Source organism: Cannabis sativa, chromosome 1 (genome assembly GCF_029168945.1).
Source record: "Cannabis sativa cultivar Pink pepper isolate KNU-18-1 chromosome 1, ASM2916894v1, whole genome shotgun sequence".
NCBI classification, from domain to species: Eukaryota; Viridiplantae; Streptophyta; class Magnoliopsida; order Rosales; family Cannabaceae; genus Cannabis; species Cannabis sativa.
Window position 1 is genome coordinate 47,563,501 of NC_083601.1, and position 18,887 is coordinate 47,582,387.

The window sequence follows — 18,887 nt, forward strand, 5'->3', positions numbered from 1 at the left end:
TATGTTCACCACTTATTAGAGAAAAATCTTTATGGCACGTATACCTTCTTCTCTAGTTCACTGTTTGGAATTGATTAATGAATTGAAAAAAGCAACAAATGCCAAGGTCTATAATATAATCTTTTATAAAAACAAGTGAGAATGTAAATCTCATTTGTTATTGATTCTTAGTTCAAAATGAACTTCTTAGCAATGAATATTCTTTTATATCTTTATGTTTCTCAATGTTGCCTAATGAATATTATTGGTGAAAAAACTTATGCTTAATTAATGTTCTCCACCCCATCAGACAACTTTACTAAAGATAAACTTTATTGCTATTTAAGATATTCATTTCTTCATTCATGGCATATTGTACTACAACTTCAATTCTTTATCATTCTATAATTTAATTTGTGTCTCAAATTAATATTGTAGTTGAACTCTTATTGTACAAAATGTAATCACTAGAAAACATTGATCTTACTGTTCTAATAAGTCATCTTAAGGATGGACCAACAAACTCTTAAAAGAGCAAATGGTTCAATAACATGTTATTTTAGAAATTGTAAGCAATTACTAAATAACATAACTTATTAGAATTTTACCAATGACTTGTATATTATTAATGATTAGTTATGAATTCTCAATAACCATTAATCTTAAGGGATGTTGTAAATCATAATTAATCTAACACTTGAGGTGGAAGTTTGAGAAAATATGAATGATCTTTCTCGGAAACTAGGTTCCTAGATTGATCACTCCCACTGATCAAGTCAATTCTTAATTCCACAATTCTAGTGTTGTGAGATGGATAATAAAATATGTAACCCTTAAACCTTATAGCTTTTCAAATGAAATATGCTCATTTATGGTTTAGGGCCCAGATCTTTTCTTTGACAATTGTACTCTAACTATATATGGGTATTTATAAAATGTGTACATGTCATCAAGTCGGTTTTCAACCTTATCACAACTCAAAATATATTTGAGAAACAACTTTGGTTAGAACACGATTCGATATGTACACCCCATTGTTGAGTATCAATAGACAAAGATTTAGGAAAGATTGGAGTTTGCTATGTAGGCTCCACCCCATGTCCAAAAAATGCTTAGTTTCTTAAATCCGTTACACACTATAATTTGGGTGTACCAAGCATATGTATCGGGCAATGAACCCATGCTTTTAAAGAAACTTTACAAATAGACTGGGAGTTTATCCATACTCACGAATTTTAATGTAGTATTCTCCATTTTATATTTGATCTCACTATCTTAATATGCAAAATGCACCATTTCTCTACTTAAGATTTAAATGTCTTTGAAACATATAAATCTATACTTTTGTAGAAAAATTATTTATGTGAGTAATCGTTAAAAAGGAGATGCAAAATTTGAGTCCATGTCTTCAAAATTAATTGACTTGTATGATTTCTAATATGATAGAATTCTAGTATGCACCGATTTTGACTTGTTGGAATACATATTCTTAATGAAATTCACACAAGTTCTAAATAAAGTTAGTAAAATCAAGTGTAATGAATATCCCCACCATTTACTAACATTTATTCTATTTATGGAGATATGTTCCATAATCTTTGGTGCTATAATGTAGAAGAATTCTTATTAATAACACATTTCTTATTGTCAGATTGAACTTGCATATCTTTATGAGTGACATCATTTGTAGTAAAATGTGTCTAAATCAAGTTTCAATAGAATCTTGGAACATAAAGGTCTTTGCCAATTTTAAAACAAAGCCACTACTATATTGCTTGTTCCTTAAACTTCTAAATGTGAGAACTTATCTTGTCTGTGGATAAGATTTGCTCACAGTTATTGGCTTTCTTAGGTTTATTTGTAAACCTTGCAAGAAATTATGAATGTGGAATAACAATCTAAAATAATCCACTATGTGTTAATAATCACATTAACTATATTAGAATGAATTCATACACAATAAATTAAAATTTATTGGTGATAATAAAGTGTGATTTATTTTTCTTAATTATACAGTAAAAATTGTATATGCTAGATGAAGTTATCAGAATAAATTTTGAAAATTTCTACTGTTATGGAAGAAATTTTCTACTAGTATGGAAGAAATTTATGAATAGTGATGTAATAAAATTACATATATAGTTTTGAGGTTTAAATGAATCATGTTTTTACCAATGAATAAACATGCTTAAATATGAAATCTTATTAAACAAAAATTGCCTGTGGGCTAAATTTTTAATTTAATAAGATTAGATTTAGATGTAGATTATGATAGATTTACACAATTTATGAAAAACTTATAGTTTAATATTTCTATCTTAATGAAAGGTATGAAACACTTAATTATTTATAAATGTTTCAAAATTTTATACTTTATAATAAAATTATTAAATTAAATCTACATAATTTCCTGTGGGATAAATTAAGAGAATTTAATTTAACATATTAATCATGTGAATATAATAAAATCCCTGTAGGGTAAGATTATTATGTTCACATAATTCATGTCCATTATGTGATCTTAATCCACTTAATATATATAATTTTATATAATTAAGGATGCTGTGGCTACTCCCTAATTATTTAAAATTATGTGGTTCACTAGACACCAAAGTATAAACTGAAGATTAAAATTTTACTAAATCCAAAATTGCCTGTGGGCTAAATTTTAAATTTAATAAAATTAGATGAACTTTATGATAGATTTAATTAAACAATTAGTTTTGGAAAATGAAGGTTTATTATCTATCTTTAATTAAATTTGTGATAACACTATTAAATTAAATCCCCATAACTCCCTGTGGGGTAAATTAAGAGAACTTAATTTAACATATTATCCTAATTAATTATACAAATATAATAAAATCCCTGTGGGGTAAAATTATTATACCTATATAATTAATTACAAGTTTTGTCCATTAAGGTGAATTTTAATTAATATATAATTTTATATAATTAAAGATGCTGTGGCTACTCCCTAATTATGTAAAATTATATTTTTACTTTGACATTAGGTATTGGGCTCTACCTAAAAGTAATTTCGTTATTAACATAGTAGACAATCACTGAGATTAGTGCTCCTAGTGTGGTCGTCCGAAGATCATTAAAAACCGTTCTAGATATGAGCATTTGTCCCAAGTTCATGTTTTCTTATGTCAAACCACAAAATTACTTACATTTTATTCATATTTTATTCATTTTAGGAAGTTTTATGAATATTTTATGAATAATTTTATGAAGTTTTATGAAACTTAATGTGCTAGATAAAATATTCAACCTATCTTAATGTTTGAATGTTTCTAAATATATCTAGCACTATAAAAGGAATTTATGTATAGCATTTAAATCATACAAATCAAAATTAATTGTATTAAAAAAAAGTTTGCCAAATAAATACAAATTAATACAATTATTGTATGATAATAAATTAAATGCTTAATTCCATAATATATAATTAATTATGTATTTATGACCATATAATATCTTAAATATTTATACTAATAATTAATTTGTATAAATAAGGTAATTATACAAATTAGTACAATTAATTATATGGAATGAATTAAATGCAAAATTAAAGACTATACTTAATGACAGATTTTTCAAATTTTATTAATTTAAACAATAAATTACATAAATTTGGTAATAAATAATTAAATGCACAATTATACAAATTGCACAAATATTACATGCCTAAATAAATCATGTAATTAATTACCATATTAAAACAAATTTCCATTTTCAGTTTATACTAAATAACATATTAATTCTAAATATATGTATTAAATTAAAAATGGAAATTAATGAATGTAATTTATTGACTAAATTAACAATAGGAGAATAATTTATATTTCCAAATAAATAAAAAATATATAAAAAAAATCGAAATTTTTTCCCTTTTTTTTTTTTTTTGAAAAATACACTGCCATAAATGACATGATAAATTTTCCTTAAACTTCCAAAAATCATGAAATCAATTCTAAAAAGATCTAAATGAAAAAATTAAGAGATCTATATTGATTTCAAGCATCGAAAACACGCAAAATGTATACTTTAATTTCAAAAGGTGTTCTCGGGTCCGAATGAATTTTTCCAGTAAAGTTTTCAGATGTTAAGGTATTAAAATTATTTTGATGCACAAAATCGATCTATAATATCTTATGAATATAGTAATGCATATAGAATTCAAAATAAATACCAAAAATGAAAACGGAAAAAATACGGACCGAAGCATAAAACTTTCATGTATATATATACTCGTATACAATATATACTGCATAAAATCATCATTAATGTATGGAAGAGAGTATTACATACAATTTCATGCAATAAAAGTATATATAAAATATATATATATACGTATATATATACAACAATACTTACGTATATATACAATATATATATAAACAAAGTTAAAATATGAATATATATATGTATATACGTAGATTGAATTAAAATATATATATATGATCAGAATTATATGAATATGAATATATATATAAAATATATATAAATTAAGAACCAATTATATACGTATATATTTATATATGAAGATGTATATTGAATATGATATGAATATGAATATATATGTATAAAAAAGAATTGAGTATGAATGTATATATATAATCGGGATTATATAATATGAAAGTATATATATAAAATATATATAATTTATATTATAAATGAAGAATCCCGTAAAAGTATATATATATATAAAACTCAAAATAAATCAAGGCAGAGATATATAATCCGCTCTGATACCAACTGTTAGACATTTATATGTATAAACTGAAATATATATATGTTTATGTATAAAGTGCGGAATTAATCAAACATATATACTATATGAATATAAGGATCGAAATACCTCCAACCATTGATTCTTTGAGCATTAATCCCACATAAGCTTGATCTGCAAAAGAAACTGATTGATGTGGGTAATCGGGCTTCCTCGCTCTCTCAACTCTCTTTAGATGGATTTTGCTGTTATGAACAGAATGAGTGAGGAGCTCGGGGACCGAGACCCTATATTTATAGGTGAGATACTCCATCGGTATCTATGCCACATTAATTGTCGAAATATTATGACGATTAATTCGTGAAATCAAATCGAGTAATGAATATAGAAATCGTAGTATATAGAATATTACGTAATTGATTCTGTCCAGATTCAATGAATATAAAATATTCATTTATCAGAATCAATAATATTATTTTATTTCCTTAATTAGAAATATTCTAATAAAGTGTTCTCTGTTATAAAACATCAAAATTACTTGTTCAAAAAAAAAAAACATCAAAATTATTGTGGGTGTTGTAGTAACTTGAAAAAGTCATACTTAATATATGTTTGTTCTGGTCAATATCGTAGAAAGACTTATATTGAATTGTATTATATTTTCTTTTATGGCAGATATAAGATAATTCACGACTAATTAATATGCATGAGACTATAAATAAGATGAGTGAGAGACCATATTCCAATCCATAATCCATGTCTTCATCTCCTTGATCAATATTAATCTTCCTTTAGTTCATTATGTTTTCATGCTACAAAAGTAATACTGCAGAAGATGATGATGAAGAAATGAATGGTTTCTTTATTAAGAACGGAGGTGCAGTGTTAGAGCAAACCATTCGTTTGTTCAATGGAAAATCCAATCGACCACGTTCATACACTTCTCAACAACTCAAGAAAGCAACACATAACTTCCATGTTACAAGAATTAAGATTGGAATGGTAATTGAAACATGAGTTGGAGACCAATGCGTTTGTGGAAGAAGAAGAAGAAGATGAAGAAATTAGAGATCAAATACTAGAATGTGGTAAGCTGGTAGAGAGATATATGTACCAATGCAAGAGTTGAAGAGAGACCTAATGTGGTAAGCTGTCATTATGATCAAAACCAAAAGCACCATTTGATTTGATTAATACTCCAACAATACACTATTGTTTTCCTTGTTTATGGTTCTTATGTCATGTAGTTGTATCCACTGTGTTCTTATTCTTAATATGTTCTTTTCGGCTGAAAAAATTGCTCATATATGTTTATCACTTCTAATTGACCCTCAACTCAGTAGCATTGATATCACAAAGTATTTGTCACTACACGTTTTCCTGTCAATAATTCAGACAATAATATCCCAAAGTCATAAACATCACTCCTTTCAGTGTATCAACATGAGTTTCCCCTTCTGGAGTTGGAATTGAAGCATAGAAACTACAGAGCTTTGCATTGTAGTCTTTGTCTTAAAACACTTGTCCCATTCTCATATCTCTATTGATAAAAGTCTTTGTCTCCCATACTTTTCACAAATATGGAGGAGATTGCCATGAAAAGGTAGCTCATAAACCAACATGGGCAGCTCTGAGTCAAGGCAGTAACCCAAGAGCTTCAACACATTTCTGTGGTTGCTCATCTGTGATGCCACTGCAACTTCATTTGCAATCATTTTCAAGTGTCTTTCGTTGTTAAACGTTGGAAACAACATTTTCACCGAAATTTCATAACAATCTTCATCTTCTTCTTCATCATTAGCAATCATTTTCAATTCCTATAATGTAATTATATATATACAATAATTAATGGTTACATACAAGTGAAAATGGAACTAGGCAACTGGATAATAATGTGTCTTCACAAGGAATGCAAATGTTTCACTCTCTGGATAGCTTGCTTCACTTTGGTGAGCGGTTCATCATACAAGATAGCAGGGTTGTCAAACCGAGAGGCCAAGCTTGGCTCTCCTAGAAAAGCTCTGAATGAGTCTGCCACGGAGTACGAAAGAGACTTGAGGTTGTAACCTCCTTCCAAGAAGAACACACAGCGACCACCACATAGATCTTTCGCAAGTTGTTGAATGTTGGATGCAAGCATGTAATATGTCCCTGTTGTAAATTGTAGACTGGCTAATGGATCCAGTACATGAGCATCGTACCTGACCAATTAAGTTGCAAGCTAGCGAGTGAATCTTGTGTTTCACAAGCCACTATGGTAAAATGATTAAAAGTATTCATAAAGAATATCATGTATATTGAAAACTCACCCAGCGGAGACAAGAATTATGTCTGGCTTAAACCTCTGAGCACAAGGTACAATGACTTCATCAAACACAGTCCTCATGGCAATATCACCTGAGCCTCCTGGTAAAGGTAGATTGAGAGTTGTTCCTAACCCATCTCCTTGACCTATCTCATCAAATTTACCAGTACCAGGGTAGCTTCCATTCTGTATTGAACTCAAGCAAGAAATTAATGTTGGTATATAATACCATTAATGAATACTAGATGATGATTTTTTGACCATATACCATCTTATTAAATTTTCTTATTTTTAATTTACTCAAAAAACATTTCGTATAAATACTTCAAGTACAAAATTTTAATCAAATCTGCTTGATTAATAATATACATCCATTTTTTTAAGGCTTTTCTTTTTTACCAAATCAACAACTTTAATGAAAACAACATCAGTACTAACCTGGTGAGTTGAGAGAAAAAAGATATCCGGATCCTCATAGAAAGCATCATTAGTTCCATTTCCATGGTGAACATCAAAATCAATTATGAAGACACGCTTTAAGCCATGTACACGTTGAGCATAACGAGCAGCTATTGCAACATTACCGAAAACACAAAACCCCATCGGGCCTTTTGGGACTGCATGATGTCCAGGAGGTCTTATCAAAGCAAAACCTGTAGTTTGATCCTGGTTTAGCTTTGATGCTTCAACCTGAAACATGAAACACAATTATGTTTGTATATCATCTATCAATCTTTAAGCTCAAACACAGTCTAAGAAAAAAAAAAGTGAAATACAAATACAAAATATTATATACATTCAAAATAAATTGCAGTTAAATAATAACCACTGAATCAACTATGGCAAGTCCTGCTCCAGCTGCAGTTAGTGAATCCTGGAATGTCTGCACCATTTTACATCATCATCAGTATAAAGGAAGGAAAGTTAAGTCAGGTTGCTCATGCATAAAATTACAAGGATGCTATATATTCAAGTAAAACTTAAGCATGTCAAATTGCATTTCATCATTCATTAAGATCTCTCAAAAATGTGAAGAAATCATTTTCTCAATCAAACAAGTATGAAAAGGAGAGAGAGAAGAAACATCAAAATAATTGTGCTTACATTTGCAGTAGCATACGTTGGTCCAGATCCCTCAATAAATATAATGCCTTGTTGTGAAGCCTTATCCATAGCCTGCAATGAGTGGCAAAAAACATTTAAGCTAAAACAGAATATATGTAAGCTGAAAAAAGAATATATTGTGCATGGGTAAGTACCTTCTCAAGGCCTGATACATAAGCTGTTGAATGAACATTTGCAATGTCATCTACTGAAGCAGGCTTGAAGTCTTTAAGTTGAATAATTTCTGAGCCACGGAACTGAATATAGAAAGAAGCAAAAACTATCTTATGCTTATGACTGCCAAATGTTCAGGCCTTAAATTTGTGAAATTACTGCTATAAAATCTACCTATCACAGCTAGGAATTACTGGCTGATCTAGTCCACTCAAAAGCTGTTACATTTAAACACTTTGGAATCAATATAACCAATCACCATAGATTCACCAACCACTACTACCCATGATCCTTCTTATACTCTTCTTATTTATTTCAATTCAATACCTCTTGATCCTCATAAATTTTCAGTAGTTGTCTTAAATACACAAATTTGAGAGAAATACAAACATATTGAGCATACAAATTAAAGAGAGCCTAAATTAGACATACCTCTGGAGTGAGCTCCATGTTTTGAAGAGCAGTAACAATTGAAGGAACTCGAAAATGGGATTCGGGATGAGATTCCTGTTAACAGTACTAATGAAGATTAGAGTTAGATAGGTAGATGAATCTGCAGAGGCTCAAATAAAATTGAATCAGCATTGAATATTATGAGTACCTTATTATGACCCATGGCAGGAGCTACAGCATAAATGAGACGAGCATTTTTCAATTCTTCATTTGAACAAACGATGCTCTTCTCATCAGTACGACCCAAACAGGATACGATTAAACGGTTTCGTTTCTTGAAGAAAGAGTTTGTAGTTGTACCAACAACACCATGACCATTCAACCCAAGCATTGCATTCCCTAAACACAAGAATAGCAGAGCGTGTTTAATTTGAGCCCATGAATAATGTAATTATTGTAAAATAAAAACACACGAATGTATGTATGTTGTTGTGAATTAAATTCAAAGAAATATAATTTAGAGGCAATAATAAGACATGATTACCGGGCAGAAGAGAAGGTGAAGTGAAGAGGTCCATCTGAGCAATGAGATGATGATAGGACTGTCAATGCCTCAAATTGAAACCAGAAATACTATATATCCTAAACATCTTCCACTTATTATTATTATATATAAATAACACAATTAATAATGATTTTAACTAGGGAATAAAGTGTTTAAAAATTTAATACTTCCAATTAAATAAAATTAATATTAATTTTTTTTTTTTTAGAATTGAATAAATCTAAATGAATCTAATAGATACTTAGATTTAAAATATTAAATGAATCTAATTCAATTTATCTATAAATATTAGGAATTATTTCATAAATACACAAAAATAACAAAAAAAAAAATTACAAAAATACGGATTTCACGAAATTTTAAATATTTTTAAGATTTTTTTAATTTTATTTACAAAAAATACGATTTTCTTATATTGTACTTTTATTAATTTATTGTTGATGTTTTGTTATTTGAATGTTATTTTTTGTTATTATTTAAATGTTATTTTTATATTATTTTTATGTAATTTTTTTTTATTATTTTCGTATTATTTTTATAAAAAAATTATAAAAATGTAAAAAAAATTCTTTAAATCCAAATCGATTGATAGAAATTAATTGGATAGTAAAATTTATCTAATAATATATAATTCAATGGAATTTGAATAGAATTCAAAATATTAGATGTGATGGAATTAATAGCATTAATTTTAATGTGTTGACTGGGTGTGATGATTGTGAGTGAGTGGGAAGTGGAGACAGATAAGATAGTGTGAGTGGCTGAGAAGTTGTGGATTAGTTGAGCTGAGAGGAATATAATGTGGGAATATTATTATTTTATAATAAAGACTAATCTTTTTTTTCTTTAATTATCTATAAAAATATAGGTTCAACAATCAATATTAATCTTCCTTTAGTTCACTTCATTATGTTTTCATGCTACAAAAGTACTACTACAGAAGATGAAGAAATGAATGGTTTCTTTTTGAGGAATGGAGGTGCTGTGTTAGAGCAAACCATTCGTTTGTTCAATGGAAAATCTAATCCACTCCGTTCATACTCTTCTCAACAATTCAACAACGCAACAAATAACTTCCATGATACCACATTCATACACCTTCATGGAAATTACGGCCTGTACAAGGGAGTAATTCATGATGATGATGATAGTGGTGAAGATTATATAATTTCTGTGAAAAAGTTGAGTCATCGTTTTGGTGATGTAAAGTTAGAAGAGATTGCTACTGAAGTTTCTGTGGCATCACAGATGAACAACCACAAAAACGTTTTGAAGCTCTTGGGTTACTGCCTCGACTCAAAGTTTCCCATGTTGGTTTATGAGTTCTCTGTTCATGGCAATCTCTCTCGTTTTCTCATAAATGGGAATAATAGTAAGGAACCACCACCACCACGACTGCCATTTGAGAGCAGGTTAAGAACTGGGATTGGAATAGCCAATGCACTTGCTTATCTCCATCACGGCCATTCAAAGACCTTCATCCATAGGGAGATCTTTAAGGAAGCAGTGTACTTAGACCAAGACTATGGTGCCAAGCTATTTGATTTCCAATCATCAATTCCAATTCCTGATGGGGAAACTCATGTAGATGTGGATCTTATTGAAGAGACTATGGGACATATGTCTCCAGAGGTATACAGAAAGGAGTGATGTCTATGCCTTTGGGGCTCTATTCTCTGAATTATTGACTGAGAAGAGTTTGAGACATATGGCTGATTCTGCTGCGACTACGCATAACAGTTGTTCGTGTGACTACTGGTTTGATGGGTGGAAAAATGAGTTGAAGGACATTACATTGGGAGAAGAAGAAGAAGAAGAAACATGACTTCAAGGGCTCGTTTGGAACGCCGTATTAGGTCGTATTGTATTGTATTGTATTATATTTAATTGGATTATATATCATATTTTTATATAATACTATGTTAAACTTTAATTTGTACTAAAATATTATATATTTAGGTGTCCATAAAAGTTAATACCACATATAATTTTACATAAAAATATTGCATAAAATACAATTTAATATAATACAATACAATACGATCTAGTACGGCGTTCCAAACGAGCCCCAAATAATGGAATGTGCCAAGCTTGTGGAAAAGTGTGTCAAAAACAATGTGGATGAGGGACCAAACATGGTGGAAGTTGCTAAAGCTCTCATCTTTATCAAAACCAACAAAACCCTTTTACCTTAAATACATATTATTGTGTTTCTTGTCTTGTTATACTATGATGAGATTCATCAAATACTTCGATTTGTTTACTTCTTTTCTTATTTAAAATATGAATGTATTCTTGGCCAAAATATGTGGAAATTGTCTGATTAACAGAAGAAATATATTGTTACATAAACATAAACGGAAGGAAATTGTGTGTTTCCAGTCATTCATTTTGGTAGCTTCGATTTATTAACCATAGATCACCCAAAGAAAATGAACAGGAATTACAAAGGGTATTAGATGGAGTTACAAGGTAACATTTTTATTTTTTAATCAGTAGAATTTTTATTTTTGAAAAATTTGTTTTTTATCTATAACTATTTTTCAATTTTTTAATGTAAAAAATAAAAATATATAACTAAAAATGAAAAAGAAAATAAATTTTAGGCTAATTAGGATTTTTTGTCCAAAACTTTGACATCTATCAAATCATTCTCTTAAATTTTTTTGCCGTTAAAAATTCATTGAAATTGTTAGATTTAAGGACTTTTGCCTAATTTCATTCAATTTTTACTTTTTATGTACTAAATCATACTCCCCAAACTTTGAAATCTACTAAATCATGTCTCTTAAACTTTGATAAGTACTAAATCATGCCTCCTGTACTTTTATCCATGTTAAAATTTTTTTACTAAAATTGGACAAAAGTCCTTAAATTCAACAATTTCAATAGTTCAGAGAGCATTTTTAACGACCTTAAAAGTTCAGCGGGGCATGATTTAGTAAATTTTAAAATTCGAAGGGAAAATAGGGCCGAATTCATATTTGAGGCTTAGGCTGGATTTGGATTCTGATCTAAGGCCGCGTCCAGATTCGGGTTTCGAGTCCATGTCTGGATCCAAGTCGGATGGACAGATTATAATTTTTTATTGTTGAGACAGGAATAGTATATGGAGTTTTTTTTTTTTTAAAAAAAAAAGGATAGTATATGGAGTTTGGCACAGGTAATTTTTATTCACTAGATTAGAGTCATGGGGAATAAAATTCAACCACACCTTTGGTGGTTCCGTGTCTCAACTCTCAATCAACATAATATCTTCATTGAAATTAGAAGCCAACCCTTTCCATATCCTCAAAAACAATCTTCATTCGTTCTTGTTCTAATTTCATTATGTTCTCATGCTACAGAGGTAACAACAAGAACAAAAGTACAAGAGAAGAAGATGGTTTGTTTATGAAGAATGGAGGTGCAGTGTTAGAGCAAACCATTCTTTTGTTTAATGGAAAATCAAATCCACTTCGGTCATACTCTTCCCATGAACTGAACATGGCAACTCATAACTTCAATCCCAGCCAGATCATACACGCCAGCTTGAACTACACACTCTACAAAGGATCAGTAATAGTTAATGATGATGATGAAGAAGAAATTTCTGTGAAAATGTTCTTTCCAAAATTTAACAACGAACGACACTTGAAAATGATTGCAAATGAAGTTGCAGTGGCATCACAGATGAGCAACCACAGAAATGTGTTGAAGCTCTTGGGTTACTGCCTTGACTCAGAGGTGCCCATGTTGGTTTATGAGCTACCTTTTCATGGCAATCTCCTCCATATTTCTGAACTAGCCGGGCAGGCACCATTTGAGAGAAAGTTAAAGATTTGTATTGGAATAGCTAATGCAATTTCTTATCTCCACCATGGCCACTCAAAGACCTTTATCAACAGAGATATTAGAAGGGGACAAGTGTTTTTAGACAAAGACTACAGTGCAAAGCTGTGTAGTTTTTATGCTTCAATTCCAATTCCAGAAGGGGAAACTCATGTTGATGCTGACTTTTTTGGGACTAAAGGCTTTACTCCTCCTGAGGTAGCAAAGTACGGAAGATACACTGAAAGAAGTGATGTTTATGACTTTGGGATTTTGTTATCTGAATTATTGACAGGAAAGACTTGGGGACAAATACTTTGGGATATTACTGATGGTTCTTCCAATTATGATTGGAATGGTAAATTGAAACATGAGTTGGAGACCAATGCGTTGGTGGAAGAGGAAGAAGAAGAAAATGAAGAAATAAGAGGTCAAATAATGGAATGTGCTAAGCTGGTTGAGAGGTGTACTAATGAAAGTGTTGAAGAGAGACCTAACATGGTGGAAGTTGCAAAAGCTCTCATTTTGATCAAAACCAACAATACCCTTTGATTTGATAAATACCCCAACAATATTGTTTTCCTTGTTTATGGTTGTTATGTTAAGTTTATGGATTTCTGAGAATTCTACATATATGCTTATCATTTCTAATTGTGTCTATGTTTTGTGAATTTCTGTAATTTCCTCATCTACAATGATTCAGATGCCTACTGGTTTGATGATTGGAAACATGAGTTGAAGGTCAATACATTGAGAGTTGAAGGAGAAGAAGTAATAAAGGAATGTGCCAAGCTAGTGGAAAGGTGTATCAAAGAGAATGTGGATGGGAGATCAGACATGGTGGAAGTAGCTAAAGCTCGAATCTTTATCAAAACCAACAAAACCCTTTAGCTTAAATATATATTGTGTCTTGTCTTGCCTTGTTATATTGTTATTAAGATGAGATGATTGTAGAAAGAAAGGCTCATGTACTCTCATGATCATAACGTTTAAACAACTAAGTAAAGTAGACTCTGTTCAATCTTCAAACTAACACAACATAAAGTCTAAAGATTTCTGTGGTTGCTCATCTGTGATGCCACTACAACTTCATTTGCAATCATTTTCAAGTGTCTTTCGTTGTTAAAACGTTGGAAAGAACATTTTCCCCGAAATTTCTTCTTCATCATCATTAACTATTATTGATCGTTTGTAGAGTGTGTAGTTCAAGCAGGAGTGTTTGATTTGGGTTGGATGGAAGTTATTAGTTGCTTTCTTCAGTTCCTGGGAAGAGTATAGCCGAAGAATGGTTTGCTCTAACACTGCACCTCCATTCTTCAAAAACAAACCATCTTCCGCTCTAGTACTTTTAGTCTTTTTTTTTTTCCTTTGAAGCATAAAAACACAATGAAATAAGAAATGAATTAAAGATTGGTTTTGAGGATACGGAGAGATTTGTTTCTAATTTCAATGAACAAATTATATATTGATTGAGAGTTGAGACACAGAACAGAACCTTCACCAAGGTGTATGTGTTGGTAATAATAGAAAATATTTCAATTCTTTTTCAGGATCAATATTTGTGGGAAAATACAATGGGGACTCTGAAATTCCTTTCTTATGTGAAAGAGCAGTCACAGCTGCAATCATAGAGCATATTCAAAATTTTCAAATATCTTCCAATATAAATAGTACTTTACAAATAATAATCAAAGCATTAAATGCACATCAAGAAATTATCTCGTGACAAATAAAAATTACGGTAAACCTTCCACTAATCTATAACAATAATAATGGATACATAATATTATACTCTCAAGTTTTGACAAATACTCGAGGAATACACTCAAAAATTCTCACTCACTAATGTGGTAATCTCACCATCTCTCTACAAAATATTTCTCACAATTTTGTAGGAACTCTCTTTTTCTTACTCTTTTAGATTTCTCTCTCTAAGAGATATTCTCACTATTTTTCTCTCAAGAGCCTCACTCTTATTTTTGAAATAACTTGTGATGATTATGATGGGATGGGATGAACAAATAAAAGAGGGATGGATCTCTATTTTAGATGTATGAACAAGGCATAAAAAATCAATCCAAAATTAAATGCATACTTGAACGTGTGCATATACCTCAAGTCAAACATGGTTGAAAAAACACAACCACATTTTCACGTGATTGAAAAACAAGCATTACCCATCAGCATGTGGTGACTTTTGTTCCCTGTGACTCAAATCATCACTGTAATGGGATTCACTTCTTTCTACTATTCTTTAAAGAAATTTCCACATATATTAGCCAAGAATATATATATATATATATATATATATATTTATATATATATAAGTGGTTGATATTGATTAGTACTAGTTACCACTTGTTTCCCAAGTAGTTGTACTCAGTCAATAAATAAGATATCATATTCACATTATGTCAATAAATAAGATTGTAAATTAAGATGAGAAAGAGACCATCCATAATCCATGTCTTCTTCTTCATCTCCTTGATCAATATTAATCTTCTTTAATTCATTATGTTTTCATGCTACAAGAACACTAAAAAGAATACTACAGAAGAAGAAAAGAATGGTTTCTTTATTAAGAATGGGGGTGCTGTGTTAGAGCAAACCATTCGTTTGTTCAATGGAAAATCCAATCCACTCCGTTCATACTCGTCTCAACAACTCAAGAACGCAACAAACAACTTTCATGATAACAGATTCATATACGAAAGTGGATTTTACAAATTGTACAAGGGAGTAATTCATGATGATGATGAAGATTGTGAAATTTGTGTGAAAACTTACCATGGTTTTTTAGATTTAGAAATGATTGCAACTGAAGTTGCAGTGGGATCACAGATGAGCAACCACAACAATGTTTTGAAGCTCTTGGGATACTGTCTTGACACAGAGTTGCCTATGCTGGTATATGATCACTTCCCTATTCAAGGTAAACTCTCTCGTTTTCTCCTCCAAAGAAATAAAGAACCGCCACCACGGCTGCCATTCGAGACCAAGTTAAGAATTGGGATTGGAGTAGCCAATGCAGTTGCTTATCTCCATCATGGTCACTCAAAGACATTCATTAACAGAGATATACATAGTAGACAAGTGTTGTTAGAGAAAGACTACGGTCCCAAACTCTTTAATTTCTTTGCTTCAATTCCAATTCCTGAAGGGGAAACTCCTGTAGATGCTGATGTTTTTGGGACTTACGGGTTTGTCTCTCCGGAGGCAGCTGTTCATGGGCGTTTTACAGAAAGGAGTGATGCCTACGCCTTTGGGGTTCTATTGTCTGAGTTATTGACTGGAAAGAGTTGGCCATATATGGCTGATCCTGCTACTTGGATCGATGGTCCCTGTGCCTACTGGTTTGATGCTTGGAAAAATGAGTTGAAGGTCAATACATTGAGAGAAGAAGGAGAAGAAGAAACAAGACTTCAAATAATGGAATGTGCCAAGCTAGTAGAAATGTGTATCAAAGAGAATGTGGATGAGAGACCAGACATGGTGGAAGTTGCTAAAGCTCTCATCTTTATCAAAACCAACAAAACCCTTTTACCTTAAATATATATATTATTCTCTTGTCTTGTTATATTGTTACATATCTTATTTTGATATGACTTTGTTAATAATCCCCAATTTTTGTTTTCATTATTTTAGCTGTAAACGTCTGTTTTTATTTCACCTGTTTTGAATTAAAGTCAGAATCAATATAGTATGTTCATTGAAATTTGGAAACCAAATCTCTCCATATCCAGTGGAAAATGGTTTGTTTTTGAAGAATGGAATGGAGCTGTGTAGTGTCATATTTTTCTTTTCGTGTGTAGAATGAAAACATAATTGAAAGAAGAACAAGAACAAGAAGTAGCTGAATCTTGCAATCAGTCAAAGCAGAACCAGTTTTCTTCCATATCAAATCTATAAACTACATTTCCCACAGATTTTTTATCAACTGAATTTAAAGGACTCATAGCCTTGCTCCATTATATGCTAACCCTTTTGGCAAACTAAAAATTGATATAATTAAAAACACAACTAAATATACAAAGCTTGGCAAGTGACCTGGATCCTTTTCTGGTTTATTTTGTATAAAATAAATGTAAGGTTCATATGGGACTTGGGAAAAGAACTAAATATTTTTGTCCAGAGAGAGAGAAAGAGAACATTGAATGCATTAATAAGTGTCATAACCGGTAATTAGAAGATAACATAAACCTCTATAATAATCTAAAAATGGTACATTAAATCCAAAATCCAATAAATACCAAACTAAACCTTGCCATAAATGTGGACTTTGCCATTAAGAAAAGAAATGCAGCCAAGGCAAAAAAATGAGAACTAACCTCACAGAAGTAGGGGAGAGAAGGAAAAAAAAATCACTTTGAAAAAGGACTGCCTCCTAAGAGTTTGGCACACACAAAAACAGAAGAACCCCAACAATGAAATGATTCAATTATACAACTTCCCTGATTTAAAGCTTGAAGCTACAACAAATCACTAAAAACCCCAAGAACCAAACCAGATCAATGCCAACGACACTGCCAAAGCCCGGAATCCAGGTCTTGGAATTTCTGCAGCTGTGGAGTTCTGGGATAAGTGCATGGGAGAAGAAGATGGAGGTGGTGGCAAATGGTGGACAACCACAGATACCTTCATGCCACTGAAGCACTGTCCATTTCCACAAATGAAGTAGTATCTTTTGGCCTCTTTGAGGAGTATGAAGTCTTTGCCACTGCTCCAGTTCCCCACTGCACCTTCAATTGTGCAGTTGTCATATCCAGTTTTGTTCACCTCAAACACATTGTACTGGTTCTTTTGATACCTAAATGCTGTGACAAACAGTGCATTTTCAGGACCAAAGGAAAATGAAAGCCAAAAAGTTTAAACAACAAAGTAAAGTTTACTTGGTTCATTTTCAAACTAACATAGCATAAAGCCTAAAGATGAAGTCTTTTTAGCTCAAAATTCAATCTTTTCTTTAAACAAGAATTGGGTTAACAAAATCTTCAAATATAAGCCAAACCTATATATAAGTACAGAAAAAAAAAAGGAAAACACTTACAGATAAAGTCACCAACATAAAATGTATGGTTTTTGGCCCAAAGAGTGTAGTTTAGACCAGGATTCCAACCCTTATTAGCTCCAACAATATGATCTGTGGCAAAAATAGGAGGAAGGGTCGAAACGGCGGAGATGAGAACAATGGAGAAGATAAGGTATACTGAGTTGGACATTTTCACTTCTATGGTTGGTTAGTTAGCTTGGTGGGTATTGTTGTTTCTTTCCCTCTCTCTCTCTTTTCTAGGAAAAATTAAAAATTAAATCTTTTACCAAAGTATGCCTGGACTTGACACTCTACAGTGAGTTTTTTTGTTTTTTCTGTTTTGGCTGGAAGCTGGAACACACTAGAGAATGAAGGAGCATACTACATAGGTAACAGGTCCAAGAAATTTAGAGAAAGAGTGGTCCCCTGAGTATAAGTAGGATAATGATCAAATATATTACCGTTTCCACTAGGGAGGTTGAGTTTGAATTAAAGCTGCATAGCCATTGAAGAGTACAATAAGGTCCACTCTATAATATAAATAAAGGATGAAATAGACATCTTTAAGCTAGTGGGCCAATGTGTCAACAAATCATGGTTAAAAGTATTTGTTTTTAACTATGTTATGTGGGATGGTGTCTATTGATAATCTTCGAAAGACTATGAAGAAGTTTTAGGAAAATAAATCAATAACAAATATGAGAAATGATTTGATCAGACTGCAGCTGCATCTGTGGACCATAATGTTGAATATTAAATTTTGGGAATAGAAGTGAATTTCCACTTCAAA

The 18,887-nt window shown here is 31.1% G+C and overlaps 5 protein-coding genes across 5 annotated transcripts; 3 read left to right on the forward strand and 2 right to left on the reverse strand.

Moving 5' to 3' along the window:
- Nucleotides 1-6,482: 6,482 nt before the first annotated feature.
- Nucleotides 6,483-9,366, reverse strand: LOC115707945 (histone deacetylase 14, chloroplastic). Its single transcript, XM_030636062.2, has 9 exons — nucleotides 9,238-9,366; nucleotides 8,902-9,092; nucleotides 8,733-8,807; nucleotides 8,282-8,383; nucleotides 8,127-8,198; nucleotides 7,849-7,905; nucleotides 7,461-7,712; nucleotides 7,027-7,208; nucleotides 6,483-6,918 (listed from the first exon to the last, which is right to left on the reverse strand). The coding sequence occupies exons 1-9, from the start codon at nucleotides 9,269-9,271 to the stop codon at nucleotides 6,618-6,620; spliced, it is 1,266 nt and encodes a 421-aa protein (XP_030491922.2). The 5' UTR covers nucleotides 9,272-9,366; the 3' UTR covers nucleotides 6,483-6,617.
- Nucleotides 9,367-10,027: 661 nt separating this feature from the next.
- Nucleotides 10,028-11,521, forward strand: LOC115707954 (non-functional pseudokinase ZRK2-like). Its single transcript, XM_061118431.1, has one exon. The coding sequence runs from the start codon at nucleotides 10,168-10,170 to the stop codon at nucleotides 10,906-10,908; it is 741 nt and encodes a 246-aa protein (XP_060974414.1). The 5' UTR covers nucleotides 10,028-10,167; the 3' UTR covers nucleotides 10,909-11,521.
- A 1,067-nt stretch (nucleotides 11,522-12,588) lies between these two features.
- LOC115707947 (non-functional pseudokinase ZED1) lies at nucleotides 12,589-13,959 on the forward strand. Its single transcript, XM_061110289.1, has 2 exons — nucleotides 12,589-13,534; nucleotides 13,772-13,959. The coding sequence occupies exons 1-2, from the start codon at nucleotides 12,589-12,591 to the stop codon at nucleotides 13,957-13,959; spliced, it is 1,134 nt and encodes a 377-aa protein (XP_060966272.1).
- Nucleotides 13,960-15,473: 1,514 nt separating this feature from the next.
- On the forward strand, nucleotides 15,474-16,791 carry LOC115704637 (serine/threonine-protein kinase ZRK3). The gene has a single exon (XM_030631839.2). The coding sequence runs from the start codon at nucleotides 15,583-15,585 to the stop codon at nucleotides 16,615-16,617; it is 1,035 nt and encodes a 344-aa protein (XP_030487699.2). The 5' UTR covers nucleotides 15,474-15,582; the 3' UTR covers nucleotides 16,618-16,791.
- Nucleotides 16,792-17,250: 459 nt separating this feature from the next.
- Nucleotides 17,251-18,784, reverse strand: LOC115707950 (early nodulin-like protein 19). Its single transcript, XM_030636066.2, has 2 exons — nucleotides 18,116-18,784; nucleotides 17,251-17,882 (listed from the first exon to the last, which is right to left on the reverse strand). Exons 1-2 carry the CDS (start codon nucleotides 18,285-18,287, stop codon nucleotides 17,551-17,553), a joined length of 504 nt encoding a protein of 167 aa, XP_030491926.2. The 5' UTR covers nucleotides 18,288-18,784; the 3' UTR covers nucleotides 17,251-17,550.
- Between the last annotated feature and the right edge of the window lie 103 nt (nucleotides 18,785-18,887).

Bases quoted from the DNA above. Each gene is read 5' to 3' on its own strand.
- LOC115707945 (XM_030636062.2), bottom strand. From the start codon at position 9,271: ATGGACCTCTTCACTTCACCTTCTCTTCTGCCCG. The intron at 8,384-8,732 runs GTATGTCTAATT...TTCTATATTCAG, and splicing joins ACATGGAGCTCACTCCAGAG to TTCCGTGGCTCAGAAATTAT. The intron at 7,209-7,460 runs GTTAGTACTGAT...AGTTCAATACAG, and splicing joins TTTTTCTCTCAACTCACCAG to AATGGAAGCTACCCTGGTAC.
- LOC115707954 (XM_061118431.1), top strand. From the start codon at position 10,168: ATGTTTTCATGCTACAAAAGTACTACTACAGAAGATGAAGAAATGAAT.
- LOC115707947 (XM_061110289.1), top strand. From the start codon at position 12,589: ATGTTCTCATGCTACAGAGGTAACAACAAGAACAAAAGTACAAGAGAA. The intron at 13,535-13,771 runs GTACTAATGAAA...ACAATGATTCAG, and splicing joins TGCTAAGCTGGTTGAGAGGT to ATGCCTACTGGTTTGATGAT.
- LOC115704637 (XM_030631839.2), top strand. From the start codon at position 15,583: ATGTTTTCATGCTACAAGAACACTAAAAAGAATACTACAGAAGAAGAA.
- LOC115707950 (XM_030636066.2), bottom strand. From the start codon at position 18,287: ATGTCCAACTCAGTATACCTTATCTTCTCCATTGTTCTCATCTCCGCC. The intron at 17,883-18,115 runs GTAAGTGTTTTC...TGTTTGTCACAG, and splicing joins TTATGTTGGTGACTTTATCT to CATTTAGGTATCAAAAGAAC.